Source organism: Neltuma alba, unplaced genomic scaffold (assembly GCF_004799145.2).
Source record: "Neltuma alba isolate B1F8T4 unplaced genomic scaffold, ASM479914v2 tig00003158_pilon, whole genome shotgun sequence".
Taxonomy (NCBI): Eukaryota; Viridiplantae; Streptophyta; class Magnoliopsida; order Fabales; family Fabaceae; genus Neltuma; species Neltuma alba.
The window spans coordinates 1-21,633 of NW_021633165.1; the positions used below are offsets into that span (position 1 = coordinate 1).

General features: G+C 36.6%; 5 protein-coding genes across 7 annotated transcripts; 4 read left to right on the forward strand and 1 right to left on the reverse strand.

The window, feature by feature from the left end:
• Positions 1-126: 126 nt before the first annotated feature.
• LOC114740468 (phosphoglycolate phosphatase 1B, chloroplastic-like) lies at positions 127-1,671 on the reverse strand. The gene is made up of 5 exons (XM_028928616.1): positions 1,202-1,671; positions 1,005-1,072; positions 731-823; positions 576-647; positions 127-204 (listed from the first exon to the last, which is right to left on the reverse strand). The coding sequence occupies exons 1-5, from the start codon at positions 1,482-1,484 to the stop codon at positions 127-129; spliced, it is 594 nt and encodes a 197-aa protein (XP_028784449.1). The 5' UTR covers positions 1,485-1,671.
• Positions 1,672-2,036: 365 nt separating this feature from the next.
• Positions 2,037-7,508, forward strand: LOC114740469 (putative disease resistance protein At4g11170). 3 transcript variants are annotated; one of them, XM_028928619.1, is made up of 6 exons: positions 2,037-2,726; positions 3,561-4,068; positions 4,292-5,363; positions 5,470-5,769; positions 5,869-6,620; positions 6,845-7,008. In XM_028928619.1, the coding sequence occupies exons 1-6, from the start codon at positions 2,579-2,581 to the stop codon at positions 6,900-6,902; spliced, it is 2,838 nt and encodes a 945-aa protein (XP_028784452.1). In that variant the 5' UTR covers positions 2,037-2,578; the 3' UTR covers positions 6,903-7,008. The 3 variants fall into 3 exon arrangements, with proteins under 3 accessions (XP_028784452.1, XP_028784450.1, XP_028784451.1); XM_028928617.1 differs by having other exon boundaries at positions 5,869-7,508; XM_028928618.1 differs by having other exon boundaries at positions 2,037-2,459; positions 5,869-7,508.
• Positions 2,113-2,463, forward strand: LOC114740473 (disease resistance protein RLM3-like). The gene has a single exon (XM_028928631.1). The coding sequence runs from the start codon at positions 2,113-2,115 to the stop codon at positions 2,461-2,463; it is 351 nt and encodes a 116-aa protein (XP_028784464.1).
• A 3,993-nt stretch (positions 7,509-11,501) lies between the features above and the next one.
• LOC114740470 (phospholipid:diacylglycerol acyltransferase 1) lies at positions 11,502-16,863 on the forward strand. Its single transcript, XM_028928620.1, has 6 exons — positions 11,502-11,956; positions 12,480-12,702; positions 13,058-13,341; positions 13,681-14,008; positions 14,953-15,212; positions 16,053-16,863. Exons 1-6 carry the CDS (start codon positions 11,502-11,504, stop codon positions 16,534-16,536), a joined length of 2,034 nt encoding a protein of 677 aa, XP_028784453.1. The 3' UTR covers positions 16,537-16,863.
• A 2,029-nt stretch (positions 16,864-18,892) lies between these two features.
• Positions 18,893-21,174, forward strand: LOC114740474 (pentatricopeptide repeat-containing protein At5g04780, mitochondrial-like). Its single transcript, XM_028928632.1, has one exon. It carries the CDS (start codon positions 18,893-18,895, stop codon positions 20,159-20,161), a length of 1,269 nt encoding a protein of 422 aa, XP_028784465.1. The 3' UTR covers positions 20,162-21,174.
• The last annotated feature ends 459 nt before the right edge of the window (positions 21,175-21,633 follow it).

A 21,633-nucleotide genomic window follows, 5' to 3' on the forward strand; every position in this document is an offset into this window, starting at 1 on the left:
TAGTAGTAATTTAGTAGTAAATAGCAGCAACAACAACAAAAATAAGTAAATCTTTTGCGTGATTCACACAAATTTGAAAGCATAGAAAGAAAACAACCAGTATGGCTTTCGTGTAACAGAACTAAATCATACCGGCCCACCAAGGTACTGATACCCAGCAAGCTCAAGCTCCTTCAAGATGCCATCTTCTCCAATGACATAAACCTAAATAAAACTCGATGATCAGTCCTTTGCATTCACCAACATACATCGGGGCAAAGGATAGTTAGGATTGCGAAAGATACAGGCACAAAAAGTGATACCGTTCAGTAATATTGCTCAACATATTCATTGCACACGGATATCAAGGTAATGGAAGTTGCGTTTTAGGTTTAAACACAAATAAATACAAAGGATCTACTGCAGAACAAGTAGCCAAACATACAACTAAGAGCATTCATGAACATGAAATACATGGAAGTTCCTATTTCAAACTGATTCTGCTTTTCAGGTGAGATGGGCATCTAGCCCTTGGAATAGCAATTAAATAGAATATTAATTTCAGGTCGACCGCGAACTAAAACGATAGGTCGTACCTTTTTATCTTTCGGGAAATTAATGGATTTCAAATATGCAGCAGCTGCAAAAGATGATGCAAAAATTTCCTCCTGAAGCGATTCAGGAATTAAAGGTTATAATCATTGATCTTTGTGCCAATCGAGAAAGTGAAGAGCGAAAACTGTGGACTGACCTCATTAACATTCAGGCCAAGAGTCTCAAACTTCTTTCCGTATTGTTTCCTTGACTTAGTAGAGTTGTTAGTAACAAAAACTAATCTTTTGCCCTACAGAAGTTTATCAACAGTTGTAAACACCGAAATCTCAAATTTTGATGCTATAATAAACCGAAGCAAGCTAAGACGGGCGGAAAATCCCCAAAGAAAAAAATTCAAAGGATCAAAGAACACCAGTTGCTTACAATTTACAAATGCAAGTAACTGGCTGCAATACTAAGCAGTAACAAACCTTTGCCCGAAGCATGTCAAGAGTTTCTGGGACTCCTTCAATTAAGCTATCTCCTTTCCATATAACTCCTGCGAATGATGTTAAAAGGAATGTGTGATAAGAAAGAAATGCTGCATCAATACAAATTGATGCCGTTAAGATTATAGGGATGGAGAGATTTAATCGGTTTCAAATTTGGACATGTGGAAGTACTGTACCGTCACAGTCGAAGATAAAAGTCTCGACGGAATCAATGAGCTCATCAGCGTTCTTTAATGGTTGAGCTGATGCGCGCGTCGTGAAAGTTTCCATTGCAGATCGGTTACTGTTGGCCTTTCTGTTCCATCTGACGCTCGCAAACTTGGATGATGGGTTCTTGATAGAATGATAGTGTTTGTTGAGGCCCACTAATTTGAAGTCTGTCGGACCTGATTGGAACCAAAATCTACAAGGAAGAACAGCAGAGCGAGAAACGATGGGAGCGGACGTGCCCACAAGCATCTCCTTAGCACAATTTTCGATCTGATTTTCTTTGATTTTCCCCCTTATCGTTTTTTCAGTGATCCGTATACTGAAACAGGAGCATACACCATTGAGAGGGAGACGATAAAGGGAGACCTGGAGGAGACGATAAGGTTAGCTTTGTGTGTGGGAGAGAGAGGATGCATTCGAACTTGTGGTTTGGGAGGGGGAAGCAAATCATTTTCACCATCAAGCCACAAGTTCGACAAACGATAAGGTTAGCTACTGAGCCACAAGTTTGTACCGTATAACCCATAAGTCATTGTTTTTGGTGTCAGAGAGACTCCCAAGTCCCAAGTCAAAGTCATGAAGCTAAACTGTATGGGCTCCCACTTTCACTTTCATTGTTAATCATTTTGGAAACTTCGACGCTCCCAGAGAGCGTGATGTAAGATAGTATCCATCAAATATTGCACAAAGGACTCCCGAGTGAGCTCCTTCTTCCACTTATATGAAGCCTATAATACTCCTTTGTGCACTTCCAGCTCTGGTTCACACTTCTCAATGCAACACATACAGTCTCTTCCTTGCTTCTTGATCAAATAGATATGGCCATTTATGCTGCTTCATCCTCTTCCTCTGCTCCATCCCTGCCCAAAAAAGTATGATGATTTCATCATCTTTAGGGGTGAGGACGCTCGCTCCAACTTCACTGGCCACCAATATAGACTGCCAACCCCCCAAAGGACATGAGATCTCACCATCACTTCTGCGAGCAATCGAGGATTCATGTTATGCTTCTTCGAGATTGTACTCGGAAGTTAATGGGCAGATCGTTATTCCTGTCTTCTATATAGTTGAGCCATCTCATGTGCGCAATCAGATTAGGCTTTACGAGCAAGCCTTTGAGAAATTTGAGAGAGATCTCAAGGACAACCAGCATAAGATGCAAATCTGGAAGCAAGCTTTCAACGAAGCTGCAAACTTAGCTGGTGACGACTCTCACACATGCAGGTAATAAATTCATTCACATTCTTCTATTCACAAATGATGGCGTTAGCAATGATTCACTGATGGATCAAGTAATTAGGAAATCTTAATCATTTTCTGATAAATATATATATATTTTTTAAATGCTCATGGGCAATGCTGAACCCGCTACCGGGCAAGCGAGGCCTTGGTTTTCAGCAACGCTGGTTTTCCTCAAAAGTGATCTAGGACTCCCTGAGGGAAAGTTAGGATTTGCTTACGAGCAAACGAGGACATTTCACCTCTGGATGGGTAAGACTTGGTTGTGTGTATTGTACAACTTCCTCATGAGCAAACATGTTCAATGTTAATTGTAAATTATCAAAAGAATAGAACTTATTTCAATAAAATTGTTATCTCTCAATTTTTTTTTTTTATTTTTTTTTACTGCGCATCATACTAGTTCTTTTAAGGAAACTACATGTAAAAAGAACGATCTCAAGACCCATGTTATTTGTTAGAAAGCACATCTCTGTCATTTTTTCAATTGACACTTCATAACAAACCAATCTCAAAACTTGAACTTAAGTCTGTCTTTTAAATATTTAAAATTTAGAATTGGATGAGTGGTATCAAGTTCAATTCCAACACTCAAAGCTTGAATTGATTGTTAATTCTTGGACATTTGGTGGAACACGCACTAACAGAGGTGATGGCAGTTTTAAGCTTCTGTAACATGCCAAAAGTTTAAAGCAGGCGAGGCTCAACCTTAATTGATATGCACGAATTGGAGAACAACTGAGTAACAACAAAGGAATCTGAGTATTTTGTTATTATATCGTCAATTTGTCTGCTGGCTACAACAAGGCTGTTCTATTATCTTATGTTAATACTACCTCCAATCTTAATTATAAGACCTCGTTCGTATATCTCTTATAATTAGGACCGGAGGTAGTACTTCATTTATTTATTTATCCCGTAAATAAAGAATTGGTTCCCACCACCATGGAATTTTCAAAAACAGAACCGCATGCGCCGTTCCTTCTGCTTGTGTGCGCATGCGTATATGAAGCTCCTGATCTTCCTCTCGCCCATCCACATCCGCTTTTCTAACACACTTCTCATTACACTACTGTTCTCATCCAGCTCACCAGGACATGGCCCCTGATGCTGCTTCGTCCTCTGCCTCTGCTAAATTTTCCATCAAGAAATATGATGTTTTCATCAGCTTTAGGGGTGAAGACACTCGTGCCAACTTCACGAGCCATCTTTATGAAGCGTTCTGCAGGAAGAAAATAAGAACATACATAGACTCCAAACTTCCCAAAGGAGATGAGATCTCAGCTGCACTTACGCAAGCAATCAAGGATTCCTACGCCTCTGTTGTGGTATTCTCAGAAAATTATGCTTCTTCAAGATGGTGCTTGGATGAACTCACCCACATACTTCATTGCAAAAGGGTTCAAGAACAGATTGTTATTCCAGTATTTTATAAAGTTGAGCCCTCTCATGTGAGAAATCAGACTGGCCTTTACAAGCAAGCATTTGAGACCTATGAGAGAGACGTCAAGGTCAACCAACACAAGGTGCAAATGTGGAAGCATGCGCTCAATGAAGCTGCAAACTTAGCTGGTTATGACTCACACACTTTCAGGTAATAAATTCTTTAATTTTCTTCTACTCACAAATGATGGCGTTAGCAATGATTTACGTGATGGATCAAGCAATTAAGACATCTTGATCATTTTCTGATAAATGTGTTCCTGATACATGTATACTATTTAATTTATCCTCTATTTACTATTTTCATCTCTGACAAACCATTTTTTTTTTTTAATTTTGCTCTTCCATTGTCCTTTTTATTTTCCGTATGTTAGGGATGAATCTGAACTGATTCAAAAGACTGTCAAAGACATATTGCAGAAGTTGAGTCACAAATATCCACCTGCTGATTTGAAAGCACTTGTCGGTATTGATGAAAAGTGCAGGGAGATTGAATTATTGTTAAGAGATTTTGAAACCATTGGAATTTGGGGCATGGGGGGTATTGGCAAATCAACCGTTGCCAAAACTATATTTGTCAAATACTCTTCCCATTATGAAGGCTCTTGCTTCTTGGAAAATGTAAGAGAAAAGTCTGAAAATGGACTTGCTGAATTACGTTATAAGTTTATCTCCTGTTTATTAAAGGAAGAAGATACTTGTACTGATCCTTTAACAACTTTTGTTCTATCTAGACTTAGTCGTATGAAAGTTTTTGTTGTTCTTGACGATATCAGTACTGTGGAGCAATTAGAATATTTGGTGGGAGAACCATTTTGCTTTGGGCTGGGAAGTAAAATTCTCATCACAACTAGGGACAAGCATGTGCTTAGCAAAGGAGTTGATGAAATATATAAGGTTAAGGAATTGGACTTCCACCAATCCCTTAAACTTTTCAGCTTGAATGCCCTCAACACTAGCCTGCCGATAATGGGATATGAAGAACTAACAAAAAGGGCAGTTGCTTATGCAAAAGGAATTCCATTGGCTTTAAAAGTTTTGGGTTCATATCTCCGTGGCAAAAGTGAGGTTGAATGGAATAGTGCATTGAGAAAACTTGAGAAGACTCCCCATGAAAACATTCAAAGAGTGTTGAGATTGAGTTATGATGGACTGAATCATGAAGAAAAGAACATATTTCTAGAGATTGCATGCTTTTTGAAGGGAATGTTGAAAGAACATGTGATCAGCCTATTGGATTGCTACAACTTCTATGGAGCTATTGGCATAAGAACACTTCATGATAAGGCTCTCATAAATGCAAATGATCACATGCCTGTAGAGATGCATGATTTGATACAAGAAATGGGGTGGGAAATTGTTCGTGAAGAATCTATCAATGAACCCGGAAGACGGAGTCGATTATGGGATTGTGAAGAAATCTATGATGTTTTGGCTAATAACAAGGTAATTAAGAGAAACATGCTTGCGTCCTAATATATACTTGTACCTTTATAAAGAATATGCATCTATTATATGCTATACTTACTATCATTCTTGGTTTGGCTTTTAGGGGACTGATAAACTTGAAGGCATAATGTTAGATGTGTCTCGAATCAAAGATATACATTTGAACGCCGACACTTTCAAAAGGATGTCTAATCTGCGATTTCTTAAATTTTATTCTGATTTAAACCATCGCTCAAGTCATGTATATTTACCAAAAGTTCTTGAGTTTTTTCCTAGCAAAATAAAGTATCTAGAGTGGTATGGATACCCACTTAAATCTCTGCCACCAACTTTTCGTCCTGAAAATTTGGTTGAGCTTCACATGCCAAATAGCCACGTTCAAAAGCTTTGGAATGGAATTCAGGTATATATAAACATATATATATATATATATATATATTTGTGCTCATGCTTTTCATTTACTTGATGGTTCTCATTTTATTTTCTGTCTCTATTGTTATAGGATCTCGTGAATTTAGAAGAGATAAACCTTAGCGGATGCAAACGGTTGAAGGAGCTGCCAAATTTCTCTAAAGCCTTAAATCTGAAAGTAGTATCTCTTGTTGATTGTGAAAGTTTGCAATATGTTCATTCTTCTATTTTGTCTCTCCACTCGCTTGTTGAATTGGACTTATGCCGGTGCAAGAGACTGAGGAAACTGAAAACTAAGTTTCATTTAAAATCTCTACAATACATTCGAGTGGATGAGTGCATCAGTCTCAAGGAATTTTCAGTGTCATCAGAAAAAATAAAGGAGTTGAATCTGTGTCACACAGGAATCGAAAATTTGCACTCGTCCATAGGGCATTCAAGTAATCTGGAAGTGCTGGATCTGTTTGGCTTAAGACTGAAGAAAATTCCAAAGCAGTTATCGTGCTTGAGAACATTGACAATGCTCAGGCTTCCTAATTGTGAACTGCTTGATAATTCGATGCTACATATGTTATTTGGGGGCATGTTGTCTCTAACTGTAGTATATTTGACAGATTGTAGTCACATAACTGAACTTCCCAACAACACAGAACATCTTTTAAGGTTGGAATGTCTCTTCTTATCGAACTGCAGGAAGCTTCGTTCTTTACCAAAACTTCCACCATCCATTGCAACCTTAGATGCCTACAACTGCATGTCATTAGAGATAGTGTCAACCTTTAGACCACTGCACAGGAGTGAAAAATACTTCTCATTTATGAATTGCGTGAAACTGAATGAACAATCACTTCATAGTATCATAGAAGACGCCTATTCTATAATCAATGCAGCTGCTTGCAGGTTTCAACAAGAAAGAAAGGCTAAAGGTGCTCGTAGTTTGATTTGCTTTCATGGAAGTTTAGTACCTGAGTGGTTCAGATATCGAACAGAAAAAGGCTCCGTCATAATTGAAGTCCTTTATAATTCAGACTTGTTGGGATTTTCTCTCTGCGTTGTTCTTCAGTTTCACTCAGAGAAATCATGTTATGTTGCCCTAAACTGTGCGTGCTACTTGGGAGGTTTTAATGTGGCAAATTTACCGTACAATAATCTGTTTCTTCCAAATATGAACTCTGATCATGTGTACATATGGAATAATGAGTTTGGTTCTGGTGAGATATTGAAGGCGATTGAAAGACGAGGAAATGAAGAGTCACTCACTGACATAAAGCTTTGCTTTGAATTCAGTGTAGAACCTCGTTTTGGGTACGAGGTTGGTAACATCAACGAGGTAGTTGGTATCAAAGAATGTGGGGTATGTCCATTATATGTCTCAGAATGTCAGAAATTCTCTCCACAAATGGAAATGGTGAAGAATAAGAAGAGGCCTCGTGATGTTGATGAACAACAGCCACTTATTCAGTTGAAGAAGCTCAAGATTGACTATGATTCCCATGCCGACACATGTCATGATATTGATGAATTGAAGGCTCTTTTCATGGCAATTAACATCAGCTGAAATCCCTTCTTCACCACCAACTCTGTTATATGGAGCTTCCGTTTCATCTCAAACTTGTTCCTACAATGAAACCAAGACCCTCATGCAAGTAACTTTCTTATTAGTCATTGCTTAATCCATATCAAACTCTGTCTCTCTTGCTCTCTCATAATATTTTTCCTTTTTATTAGGCTTCTGTTGTTTTCCTGATGAATTGGGAACTTTTGTTCATGGGGCAAAACGACGGAATATTGAAAAAAACACCACTTATTTTGCATTATCCACGTAAAAGTGTAAATTTAATATCTTTGAGTGTATATTTGTTGCTAACTACTCTTTTTAACACCAAATATGAAGTGAATGCGTAATAAACTGACTCCCAAAAACAATGATTATCCTTTTTTCCCGCCTGAAAACTCCTTATAGGCCTAATTGATAATGCCTCTAACCAGTTTCTCATAAGCGGCCTCTTGGTTTAGGCTCATACTAGAACAATAATAAAACACGTTCATGACATCAGATACTCTAAAATAGAAAGTCTATTTAGTAAAATTGAACTATGAGTATTAATACTTTACAACCAATTTCACAAATTTTAGAGGCTTGACTTTGAAGAATCTAAATCCTACTAATTTTTCATCCCCTTTTAAGCTTTTTGATTATCAGGTGTCTTGGTGATAGTCTTAATAATATAGACATACACACTGGATTTGATAAATAGTATTATGAATTGTTTAACGTAATTAAATTATAAATGTTTTCTCATCATATATATACTAATAATATTACTATAAAATAAAAAGGAGTGTAAATGCATTTTAGTAATCAAAGAGTATTACATATGGATTGACAGCATAAATATGCAAAGTTGCATGAAATCTGAAAAGCACCCATTATTGTGGTTCACATACAAGTACTAAATTTAAATTATGGACTTTGGAAGAGTAATTAATGGGAGAGTATAAAGCAAACTAATGATTAATACATTGCTTAAAGGCTATGTTTGTACGAGAAGTACACACCAAGAGTGAGCAATGCTTGTCTCAGTTAATTAGGAGTACCCCCCAAATTACTAATCAACAATCCAGTATCCTATTTACTTGATAAAAATCCAACCCACTAGCTTGTTTCTATTTGGTTGGGCTATTAGCCTGATTATATTTTTTACAAGAAAAGAAGAGAGTATTATACAAAATTTAATCATGTACAATATGATTATGCTTTTATTGATTTAATGATAATAATAATATGAAAATAATGAGTAATTCAAAAGAATTTTGATTTTAATGTTAGGTAGGAATGTATACAAGGCCTGACTGGTTGGTTAATGGAAGTGGTGGAGAGCCTTACAGTACAGATAGACATTTACTCGGTTGGGTCCTCTAGTAGTTGCACTGACTGGGCAGCCTATTAAAAGAAGGGGGTTTGTTTTTTCTTTTGTGTTTTAAGTACATACAAATAAATGATGTAGAACATAAAATAAAGGAAAAATTAGAGATAAATCCCTCGTTGAAAATTTAATTGCCAAATAGGACTTAAAGATTTAGCACGAACTTAACTTTTAATATGTGCAATTTATCTTTCCTTATGTGTAGTGATCTTCTTTTATGGGATGTGCAACACAATTTTTCTTTATGTAAGTAAAATTCTTTTATGTGTAGATCATCTTCCCAATATGCAAACGAATTTTTTATATCTAATAATGTTCTGTGCAAACTATCTTCCTTTTGTGTAATATACTTTCTTTTGTGTGCAATTAATATTCCCTTGTGCAATCAATTATCCTAGGTTTTATTTCCCAAATAAATTTTTGATGAAGGATTTATCCTCAATTTTTTCTAAAATAAATAATTAGACTTGAAAGAAATAAAAGAAAAAAAAAAGAATCATGATATCCTTTCAAATTTCAAGCATTTCTTTTAGATTACTTTGGCTTTTATGGTTTAGATTTTAAATTTTAAGCTTATGTTTTTAAATTATAACTCTTTTTTTAGGGGACCAGCCAAAAAATCACTCTCATTTTGTATATTATTATCTTGAATCATCTCATTTTAATTGAGGTCAAATTGACTTTGGTATACTTAAAAGAGTTTTTGAATGAAAACTAAATCAAAATTTTAAAAATGATTTTATCACAAAGTACAAAGTACAAGGGTGTTTGAAACATTCTAAAAGTGATTTTAAAAAGCACTTTTTCGTAAATCAAAACAAAATTTTTCATATATCTACTTTGTACCATAACATTGCTTTTAAAACCATAGTTTGTTTTTCATCCAAACATCTTCTAAATATATGAAAAGAGTTTTGTCTTAACCTATCTATATGAAAGTATATTTTAAAAATGCTTTTAAGAGTAAGCAAACACCCTAATAGTTAGATCATTCCAAAAAAATAATGTTTTAATATTTATATGTTTGAGATGTTTTATTTTATATTATTTTATTCTTTTCCTGTCACAATGTATGTAATACTACCTCCAGTTTAAAATATAAAAAGATAGTTGACTAATTTAAATAAATTAAAAAAATAAGTTAAGTTAATTACTTGTAATAAATAGATATTTTCTTTTCTAAAATATCATTACTAATCAAGTGTATTTGATTAGAATTATTATTATTAGAAAAACTACTTTAAAAAAATATATATATGAAAGACAAAATGAATTGAGATTTTATATTTAAGACCAAAATAAAAATCAAATAAAACTTTTTTAAAGACCGGAGGAAGAGGTAATATTGAAATTAAAAGTTGGACGACCACAAAAGACATGTGAAAAATTAAACCAATTCTGTTTTCATATGGTCTCCATCAGAGAGAGGTCCGCGTTGATCAATTTAAACTTTAAAGGCACCTGGCCCCTCTTTCCAACTGATTCGTTATAAATAATTAATTACACCTGCCATTCCATATTCCTTTTTCCATTGACAAAAAAGAGGTTGGCGTAGTTTTGATTTATACCCCTGGATTTTAAATATAAAACTAGTTTTATAGTATAATTTATATTATAAAAAATCTTATATTTAAGATGAAATGAGTATTTTATAGATATCGCGATAATTTTATATGTTGGCAGGGGAAAAGACAATTTCATAATTCAAACATCGGATGCCAAGTGCCCAGGTCACACATTACTTAATTATTTTAAAAATATAATAAAATTGTGGCACTTTCTGCTCACAAACGATGAATTTAAAAATTTTAACTATTATAGAGTCATATAGGACCTGTTTGTTTTCATTCTTTGTTTTCTTGTTCTTAGAACAATTTTATAAAATTGTTTCTTAAAACAAGTTTTGAAAACAAAAATAAAAGAATTTGTTTGGATAATAATTTTAAAAAAATCATGTTTGAAAGTGCCACAGGTTTTGAAAACAAAAACTAATTTTAATTTATTGTATTATGTAAAATTTATTTTTTTATTATTTAATAAAACTCAAACCTATTTTAATAATTATACAAACTAAATTTACTTTTATTCAATCATAACCGAAACAATTTTTTATCCAATCTAACATTTACAAACTAACTTTTATAAAATTTAATCAAACATAATTTGTATCATTCCCTTTAACTTTTACTTAACTTTACTTTTTTAAAAGTTAAATTACGATGACTTACTCTGTGAATTCCTAATCCAAACAGATTTTCTGCCTGAATTAGAGCCGATCAGATTCTGCCATGTACTGAAACTCTTTTATATTTAATACTATTTATTAATTTATTTATGTTATGTGGGACCCGCTATCAGAGCCAATCCCCAAATAATTCCCTGAAGTGGGACACCACCCCGAGGCCCCGCCAATAGCCACTCCTCCGCAAAATCGTGATAAGTTTCTGTCAGATTCCCTGGAAAATCTAATGGAAGAGAAAGACAGCAAAAAAGAAAAAGATAGCAGCTTCATCAAGTCATCATCATTTTCCTGTTCCCTTCTGTTGTTTTAGTTCTTTCACCAATAATCACATGACTGTTATGTAAATTGTATTCTTCGGAAAAGAAAAACCGTTTTCCTCAGCTCATCAAGGTGGCAGCGTGATTCTTAATGTTAGCTCAAGGAGGAGATACACTTTTTTCTATTCAAATATCTACGAACTTCTGAAAAAGAGTGTGTGAAAACTGATTATCTTCTAGAGCATATCGGGACTGTGGTGCGTAGAAAAGTGGAATAAAGTAATTACTGTCACTCAGAATGTCCCTAATTCGACGGAGAAAAGGCGGAGAAGCCGATAAGACTTCGACTACAGAGTTGAAGATTCAGAGCGAAGGGACAGAAGAACAAGAAGATGATAAAAAGGAGGGAGCGGCGAAGCAGAGCAACAAGGCGGAGAAGAAGAGCAAATGGTCTTGTATGGATAGTTGTTGTTGGTTCATAGGTTGCATTTGTTCTGTATGGTGGTTATTGCTGTTTCTATACAAAGCTATGCCCGCTTCGTTTCCTCAGTATGTGACGGAGGCGATAACTGGACCGTTGCCGGACCCACCTGGTCTGAAACTGAAGAAAGAAGGGCTGACCGCGAAGCATCCGGTGGTCTTCGTGCCGGGGATCGTTACCGGGGGCCTCGAGCTTTGGGAGGGTCACCAGTGTGCTGAGGGTTTGTTTCGGAAACGGTTGTGGGGTGGTACATTCGGAGAAGTCTACAAAAGGTGTGAAGAATTTGTTCTCAATGTTTGGTAATATCTTAATTTGGTGTTCCTATATCTTTTTGCTTGTAGCAGGCTTTGGAAGATTCTCGGCTTTTTATGGGGATGAGAAGAGATATTGTCTCTTCTTACATGAACTATTTCGATTGGTTTTCGATTTTTTTTTTTTCTAAGTTCGTTGTTGCTGCTCGTCTATTTGTGTTAGTTGAGGATGATAAATGGTAATGACGTGTTGAAAACATACTTTTTTGACGGATCTTAACTGGGAAACCATGTCAAAGTCTGATGATACTTTTGGGCAGGCCGTGTGTCCATAAGCTTTGATCCTTCAGATGAGGGTATAGGCATCAGTCTCACTACTCATTCAATTATTCATTAAAGTTGTTCTCGTGCTGGTTCCTGTCTGATGTCGCTGCCTGTTTCTGTAGGCTTTTTTTGCTGTTAACCTGTAATATTTGGGTTCACTTTTCATAGTATAATTGGATTACCACTTTTCATGTCTTGTTATTTTCTGGATGTTACGCAGACCTTCTTGCTGGGCAGAGCACATGTCACTGGACAATGAGACAGGATTAGATCCACCTGGCATTAGAGTCAGACCTGTCTCTGGACTTGTAGCTGCTGATTACTTCGCTCCAGGATATTTCGTTTGGGCTGTCCTAATAGCTAATTTGGCTCGCATTGGTTATGAAGAAAAAACCATGTACATGGCTGCTTATGATTGGAGAATATCATTTCAGAACACTGAGGTAGCTCTTAACATATATCTAACTGGAGTTATACCTTCCTCAAAGAAGTTCATTGATCATGAACTATTTTCCTTCAATTTCAATTAGGCAATGCTGTTCCTCTAGTTACTAAATTATAGAAATAAGCTACAGTAGATTGGCTATGATGATTACTAATGAATTCAAAGGTGTAATTAAAAATGGCTTTAATTACTATTTATTTTCAAGTAATTAGAAGGCACGGGTTTCTGGTTGAGAGGCTACAGGTAGTAAATTCTTGTGATCAGGAAATTGGAGGGGCAAGATTGTTCATGTGGAAAGTACAATAATTAGGAAACTATAGCCAATTCTTAACCCTTAAAATTTATTTGGGCAGGTGCGTGATCAAACACTAAGTCGGATAAAAAGCAACATAGAACTTGTGGTTGCTACTAATGGAGGCAACAAGGCTGTTGTCATCCCACACTCCATGGGTGTGCCTTACTTTCTTCATTTTATGAAGTGGGTTGAAGCACCTGCTCCAATGGGTGGTGGAGGCGGACCAGATTGGTGCGCCAGACATATAAAGGCAGTAATGAACATTGGTGGACCATTTTTGGGTGTTCCAAAGTCCGTGGCTGGACTTTTCTCGGCTGAAGCCAGGGATATTGCTGTTGCCAGGTATATCAACTTAACTATCACTAACAGTGTTATACTCCATGCTGGCATCATAACATCTTTGGCCTTGAACAAAATTGTAATAGCTTGGAAAGTTAGAATCATTGCGGAGTGATTTGCTAATATTATTAGTTAAAAGATTAGTTCTGCGGAACTAAAAAAAAAAAAAAAGATTCATTGTGATATTATACCGTCCTGCATGCGGGTTTCATTCAAGTTTTATTTTTCCAGGGGGTTTCACAATTTTCTTCAATTATATTTTTTCTCAATGATGTTCTTTTTTGTGCCTGTCGACGATTCACGTACTGAATAAATATGGTTCTTTCTTTTATAACTATTCAGGGCAATTGCACCAGGCTTCTTAGATAATGATCTCTTTCGCTTTCAAACCTTGCAACATGTAATGAAGATGACCCGCACTTGGGATTCAACAATGTCAATGATACCAAGGGGTGGAGACACCATATGGGGTGGTCTTGATTGGTCACCTGAGGAAGGCTATCTCCCTAGCAAGAGAAGGCAAAAACATAATGATACTCAGTCGACAAGCCAAGACACTAATATCTCAACAAATTCTCAATCAAAACCTGCCAACTATGGGCGGTTCATATCATTTGGCAAGGATGTGGCAGAAGCACCTTCTTCTGAGATAGAGAGGATTGACTTTCGGGTGAGGCTATGTGCTGTATTATAGAAAGAAAACATTTAGTCTAGTTTCTGTTTGCTATGAGGTTTTTCTATAAGCGTATCATTTGGATATTTTGTGCTATATTATAGAAAGAAAACCTTTAGTCTAGTTTCTGTCTGCTATGAGGTTTTTCTATAAGCGTATCATTTGGATATTTCTTACAACTTGGCATCATATGGTTGGTTCTTTATAGAAGGTTCCTTCACTTATTTTTATTCGAGCGCCTAATGGTAAATACCTAATGAACTTTGTCTCTGTCTCGCCAGATATTGCTGAAGAAGTTTTCTGTAATCTCTAAGCACAAAAATGGTTTCTGAGCAATATGTTAATATTTTAGTCTCCTTTTTAGTAGTTATCATCCAATTTTTGGGCTTGGGGAAGATTGTATTCATCTTGTACTTAAGATTTAACTGCTTTTGTCTTAGCATATAGTCTAAAGCCAACGGGGTGGCTATCAGTGCATCACCATTTAACTACCCTTACGGCCTTCCTCATAAAGCCCCTGCACTGGTCTTTTGCTAGATATAACCAAATTTTTTGTTTGATTACCCCTGAAAAGGGGGACTAATGGTAGTTACCTTTTATTCTTCTTTCTTAGACCATTTAACTACCCTTGGCCATAAAGCCCCTGTAGTGGTCTTTTTCTACACAACTAAATTTCTTGTCTGATTACACCCAAAAAGGAGTGCTAACGGCAGTTACTTTTTATCTTTCTTCCTCAGCACAATCAATGAGAGTAACCCAAATTTCTCTTTCGATTCTTCATAGTCTTCTCTTCCAAATGAACCAGAGGCTGATCTTCACCTGGTCCATATAAATTAAGTTCAAGCATTGTCTTGTATGCTTAGTCTTTGTGTATCAGTTGTCTTGAATCTGTTCAATCTATCTTGAATATTGTTGACTATTGAGTTTGAATTATTTTATAGGACGCCATTAAGGGTCCAAATATTGCAAATACCACCTGTCGCGATGTATGGACTGAATACCATGACATGGGAGTTGAAGGAGTCAGAGCTGTTGCTGAGTATAAAGTTTACACTGCTGGCTCTATTGTAGATCTGCTTCATTTTGTTGCTCCAAAAATGATGGCTCGTGGTAGTGCTCATTTCTCTTATGGAATTGCTGACAATTTGGATGATCCAAAATATGAGCACTACAAATATTGGTCAAACCCCTTGGAGACAAAGTGAGAAATTTTGCTTCCTTACTCTTAATTTTGAATCTGGTTCTGGTAGTAATGCTCCTATAGCTCCTTCTATTGCATGCTCATGATATACTCATCATTACTTATAATCATGAGCTTATTAGTACGTATAACCTTCTGTTCAACAGTGATTAATATGGTTCTTGCTGATTTCTTTTGCGCTACTAATTGGCATTCTCTTAAGAGCAACTTCTTTACTGATTTGTGAGAGAAATGTTTTCGCAACCATTGTGTCGTACTGTTAATCTGAATACAAGGTCTGGATATATATGCTCAACTTGATTTGTTAGGCTTGAGATTGCTTCACCATAGTTGTTTTCTGTCCGCAATTGTCAGAAATCCTCTGCATCTGACCTGTTACGATAAGATACTGTGTAGGCGATATGGGTTGACTTAACTGGTTGAATGGACCTGGCTTAGAACTTCTCTGTGCAAGGGCCAAATGCGGCCTTAAACTGACAATCTTAGCGATCATTTCTTCCTATGGAAGTAAATTCACACTTAGGGATAATTGAGCATCCTCCTTTAAATATATATTTATATTGGAGGTAGACCTTGGAGCTTGGCCTCTTGTTGCTCCTCTGGATCCTTGGCATGCCTTTAGCACTTAATAGGTAGTCTCGGAGCAACCTGTTTCTACATCTATGTTTTCCACAACGAAATTACTCATTATGCATCTGGGAGTTCAAAACTGGCATTTCAAGCGGTTTGTTGTTGTTAACCTTTCCCTGCATGAAGAAATAGATATTATTTGGTCGCACTGTTTGTATTCATTTCATTCTTACCTTTTCCTGCTCTGATGCCTCAAACTAATTATTGCAGATTACCAAATGCTCCTGATATGGAAATCTTTTCTTTATACGGAGTTGGCATACCAACTGAAAGAGCTTATGTTTACAAGTTATCTTCCTATGCTGAGTGTTACATTCCTTTTGAAATCGATACTTCAGCGGAAGGTGATGATGAGGATAGCTGTCTGAAGGATGGAGTGTACACAGTCGATGGGGATGAGACAGTGCCTGCTCTGAGTGCAGGTTTCATGTGTGCTAAAGGTTGGCGTGGGAAAACCAGATTCAATCCTCATGGAATCCGTACTTACATCAGGGAATATGATCATTCTCCTCCGGCCAACCTGCTTGAAGGCCGAGGCACACAGAGTGCTGCTCATGTTGACATCATGGGAAATTTTGCATTGATTGAGGATATTATTAGGGTGGCTGCCGGGGGCACTGGAGAAGATCTGGGAGGTGATCAAGTATATTCAGACATCTTTAAATGGTCCGAAAAAATTAAGCTGCAATTGTGAACGAAACGTTGATGCATTTTATGCTTCTCCAAAAGCTCAACAGGACTCTTGCTTGATCATGAACAACGCTGTGTTATGCAAGTGCTATATTAAAAGCTTATGTGAGATCCTCTTCAGCAGAATATTATTTCCAAATTCCAAGCACAGAGGAATGTTGTACACCACAAGTTCTGTGAATACATGTAACGTGATCACCAACGTGTGGCACGAGTGCAGAATTAGTTTGATTCCAAAAGTGAAGCCAGCTGTATCCAGATTCTGAAATATTCTGTTCCTATTGATTATTTTGTGCAATAAAGAAGAAGAAAAAGTGTTTTACCAAAAAAAGCGGCAAAATAGAAAAGACAAAACAGGAACGCGCACACATGCGGAAGAAGGAAGGTGACAAATTATAATTGAAAGTTACCTTATGCAAATGCATAATTCTTAAGATGAGACCAAGAGGTTTTATAGCCATCGAACTATATTTAGGAAGTGTTTGGGTAGAAATAAAACTATAATTTGAAAAGTGTTTTTACGGTATACAAAATAAATATGTAGAATAGTTTGTCTCAATTTACAAAATAGTATTTCTGGAGTTATCTAAACACCTTCTTAGATTTAAAATAAGGCATAATCAATTTCACAATTTCACACTTATAACGAGATTTTCCCAGCATTAAAGTCGTAGACTATTTGTTTGACATTTAAAATCATCATCTGCTTGCTTTCATCCAAGTAAGCATAAATTCCCCCCCCCCCCCCCAAACCAAAATGAGGGATAGAAAAACGAAGACACGGAAAAGGATGCAAGGGCATCCGAAGAGAAATATGACATTTTGATGTTATAATTGCATATTTCAAAAGAAAATCATGTCAGCATTGCCATTGATATACCAAACATACTTTTAAGACTCATTCTTATTTTTATTTTCAATCCTAACCACAACCTCATTCCCTTACTGTGACAATTCACCCACTTGCCAAACATAGCCCCCGGGCGATGCCGCCATCACCAGGGCTTGTTTTTGTCGTTGGGCTTTGGGTCTTTTTGTACTCTAATCTGTACTTTCCTTTTCTACCAAAGAGAGAGCCACGGCGATGGCCAAATAAGGCCTAAACGAGTTACTGAACCCGTCTTCCTCTGCCTGGGACGAGCTTCCACAAATTATTTCCGATTTTCCTTTCCTTTTCATGTTGGCATCAGATTCCCTGTACAATGATAGCTGGTGTTTCAGGATATATCGCTGGCCTCCATGATTCATTGGACTTGTTGCTACTGCTTGTGCCCTGTTCATTATTAAAGGATTTCAAAGCCATTTTCGTCGTCGTTATTCGCCGTCCTAAGAGGTATACTGATGCGATAGCTTTTTCAGTCTTTCGTTTCCAACGAAGTTACCTTGTTGATATGGCTGATGCCCATTTCTACCAGAGGCTCGCTGGCATGCTTCTTGAGGTTTCTAGCCATCCTGCCTGGCCGTATCGCTGAAAAATCAACCGAGGCAGAAAGCTGCTTGCCGCGTTTCAATTTTCTGGCCCCAACCTTTCAAATTTCATGAAAAGGGTGACATTGGTAAGCATTCACATGGTATTGAGAATCTGCTGGGGTTGATTTTTTTTATTGCTAAATTTTGAAATAAGATGCTCTGCGGTACACGGATGATTGATTTCCCAAATGCCTGAAAACCCTATTTTGATGTCTAGAGTTAATTAACGTGGAAATTTTAGAAATACGTGTTTTTATGTTCTTGATAATATAAGGATGATGTGCGTGTTTGTATTTTTTTATTTATGTGAAGCTCAAATGTTTTATAATTGGTTCTGGAGTATTGGAAAAATGAGGATATCCACACGCCCAATACTAGCTTGCTTCCCCCCCCCCCCCCCCCAAAAAAAAAAAAAAAGAAAAAATATATATATATATTAGTGCTAGACCAAAAAAAGATTCCGCACCTTAAATTGTAAACCGAGAATTAAGACTGATGAAATATAAATATTTTAAATTTGTGAACATCAAGATGTTGAGTTAGTATGGGGAATTGTAGATCATTTTGCTTGCCATGCATTGCTCGTGAACCCCCGACTTTTTTTTTTTTTGGCTCTAGAATAGATGTAACATGACCTCTTGACCAAATTTATTTAAAGAAATTGCATGTGATTTTCATACTTGAAAAGTTATTTTGCTGATGGGTTGATGCAGAGATTCCTTGACCAAACAAGTAGGCATGTTAAAAATGTAAGTACCAAAGAAACAATAGAGTTGTTAGGCCAAGCAAATGAGTCTGGAGCAAGACCTACGAAGGTTTTTCTTTGTAATGCGCTTAGCTCTTGCGCAAAAACCCAAAATTGGAAATTGGGAATAAAAATCCATGCCTATATGATTCGTTCTGGATATGAAGATAATTTATTTCTTAGTAGTGCACTTGTTGATTTCTATGCAAAATGCAATGCTATTGGGGATGCAAAGAAAGTATTTAGTGGCATGAAATCACATGATCAAGTGTCTTGGACTTCGCTTATTGCTGGGTTCTCACTAAACGGTAAAGGAAGAGATGCCTTGTTGTTATTCAAAGAGATGCTGAATACCCAAGTTAAGCCAAATTGTTTTACCTATACAAGTGTTATAAGTGCGTGTGTGGAGCAAAAGGAAGCCCCCAAACAGTGTCCAACTCTTCATGCTCATGTTACCAGACAAGGATTTGACACTAGCAATTATGTGGTAAGCTCGTTAATTGATTTTTATGCAAAATGGGGACAACTTAATGACGCTGTATTATTATTTAGTGAAACATGTGACAAGGATAATATTGTGTATGCTTCAATGATCTGTGGTTATTCTCAAAACCAATATAACGAGGACGCACTGAAACATTTTGCAGAAATGAGGAAAAAGAATTTAACACCTTCTGGTCATATTTTAAGTAGCATTCTGAATGCTTGTGGCAGCCTTACAGTGCTCCTTCAAGGAAGACAATTGCACTCATTGATTATTAAATTGGGTTCTGAAAGCAACGTATTTGTGGCCAGTGCTTTGATTGATATGTATTCAAAGGGCGGTGACATTGATGATGCTCGTTGTGTGTTGGATCAGACTTCTGAAAAGAATACTGTTCTGTGGACTTCCATGATCATGGGTTATGCTCAATGTGGGAGAAGTTCAGAGGCTTTAGTGCTTTTTGATAGTCTATTGACCGAAGAAAGATTCGTTCCTGATCATGTTTGCTTTACTGCTGTGCTAACAGCTTGTAACCATGCAGGATTGCTTGACAAAGGGGTGGATTACTTCAATCAAATGAGAACAAATTATGGGCTATCGCCTATTCTAGATCACTATGCTTGCTTGATAGATCTTTATGCAAGAAATGGGAATCTTAGGAAGGCAAAGGCTTTAGTGGAAGAAATGCCTTATGAACCAAATCATGTAATTTGGAGTTCCATCCTGAGTTCCTGCAAAATTCATGGAGAAGTAGAGCTTGGAAGGGAGGCTGCTGATCAACTCATAAAGATGGAACCAAGTAATGCAGCGCCTTATATAACACTAGCACATATCTTTGCAAGAAATGGTTTATGGACTGAAGCATCTGAAATCAGAAGCATAATGAAACAAAGGAGATTAAGAAAGCATGCTGGATGGAGTTGGATATAGGTGGATTAGCAGGTTCATGTCTTTGCAGTTGGCAAACAAAATCAATGCAGCAGTGCTAGAAAAGATTAGCTAGAAACGTAGATCTAGATAATGATTTGGCTTGCCAGCTGAAGCTATTTAGGACTTAGCTTAATCAGCTATTTCATGGCTAGGTCAAAGAAAGGCATAGCAGAAGGGCCAGATTCTTTAGGCCCAGGACTGTGCTTGATACCATGACGATTGTGAAGTTACAGGATCTTAATTGTAGTTCTTCAAGCAAGAACGGAGGCAAACAAGTATTGATAGAGTCGGAGGACTGCCAGTATTAATTGTCGATCTTGTCAAAAAAATGTCATCTGGTATGAAAGCCATCACTACGGACTCCGGGATTTCTGCCAATCAAGAGTAGGAGGAAGGGAGGATTCAAGTTGCAAGAAGTGCTTAATCCTGAAGAAATTCATGGGGACAGAGCAAACAGCTTATGCCACCTTTGCCATGAAAAACTTACACAAGGCCTTGAGTGCCCTCAAACAAAGAAGATGCAGACCCATTTGTTGATAATTGAAGGAAGTTACTGTGCAGAAGAAAAAATGTAGAAGATAATGCAAGGGAAGAACTATTAGAACAAGCTCCAAAACAATCTTATTCAATGAAGGCGCAGGTGGCGATACAATACTGAGAGTGCTAGTGTAAGAAAGGTGAACCTTAGAGGTGGAAATTTGCATCCCTTGATTCGACCTATTTTCGTTCTTGAGTAACAAGTTGCTTCAAATGCAGTTTGGGTCTATGCTGGCGTCTGCATTATTCTTAATGTAATCTTTTGACAATCTGATGGGTTGATAGTTTTGCAGATAAGGTAATTGAAGACCAGGAATGCCTGAAATAACTTAAAAGCTGGATCGTTTAATTTGGTTGACCCGCGTACGTTCACGATTTATGATAGTAACTACTGTTCCGAGCTCCTATTCAGGATAATGAATGTGATTTTCCATATGGAAATATACTTTAGGCTCCTCATTTGAGGACTAATCAAATTTTGCTGCTTTTCTTTGTTCAAGTTTTGTTTCCTGTTTTACGGTCACTCGTAATGCTTCTTCCTGTTTGCCTCCTGAGGAGAATTGGATGAACACGCTTCGTGATTCATCCACTGTTGATGTACTAGATTTTTTTCCCCATCACTAATATTTCGTTTTAACTCCTAATTCATTTTTAAAATTAGGGGAAAAAGGGTGACGGCTGATTCTATGGAAAAGTTGCATAAGATTGAAAAGCAAACAAATAAAAGTGAGTAACAAATGGAATAAAGATTCTGTCATTATTATTTAATTTAATTTCTCATAAAGTATCTTAACTTTTTAAATCCTTTCTAGCCTATCATGACGTGAATTACATTAAGTTTATTTGTCTTTATTTCTTATGTATACCATTTACGTGACTCGAACTTTGGTTGTTTCTCGATCTGGATATGTACATAAAAAAATTCCGTGAGTGGG

Bases quoted from the DNA above. Each gene is read 5' to 3' on its own strand.
- LOC114740470 (XM_028928620.1), top strand. From the start codon at position 11,502: ATGTCCCTAATTCGACGGAGAAAAGGCGGAGAAGCCGATAAGACTTCG. The intron at 13,342-13,680 runs GTATATCAACTT...ATAACTATTCAG, and splicing joins AGGGATATTGCTGTTGCCAG to GGCAATTGCACCAGGCTTCT. The intron at 14,009-14,952 runs GTGAGGCTATGT...ATTATTTTATAG, and splicing joins TAGAGAGGATTGACTTTCGG to GACGCCATTAAGGGTCCAAA.
- LOC114740468 (XM_028928616.1), bottom strand. From the start codon at position 1,484: ATGCTTGTGGGCACGTCCGCTCCCATCGTTTCTCGCTCTGCTGTTCTT. The intron at 1,073-1,201 runs GTACAGTACTTC...CATCATTCGCAG, and splicing joins TTTTATCTTCGACTGTGACG to GAGTTATATGGAAAGGAGAT. The intron at 205-575 runs GTACGACCTATC...AGTTTTATTTAG, and splicing joins ATTTCCCGAAAGATAAAAAG to GTTTATGTCATTGGAGAAGA.
- LOC114740469 (XM_028928617.1), top strand. From the start codon at position 2,579: ATGCTCATGGGCAATGCTGAACCCGCTACCGGGCAAGCGAGGCCTTGG. The intron at 2,727-3,560 runs GTAAGACTTGGT...GTTCTCATCCAG, and splicing joins GACATTTCACCTCTGGATGG to CTCACCAGGACATGGCCCCT. The intron at 4,069-4,291 runs GTAATAAATTCT...TCCGTATGTTAG, and splicing joins TATGACTCACACACTTTCAG to GGATGAATCTGAACTGATTC.
- LOC114740474 (XM_028928632.1), top strand. From the start codon at position 18,893: ATGATTCGTTCTGGATATGAAGATAATTTATTTCTTAGTAGTGCACTT.
- LOC114740473 (XM_028928631.1), top strand. From the start codon at position 2,113: ATGATTTCATCATCTTTAGGGGTGAGGACGCTCGCTCCAACTTCACTG.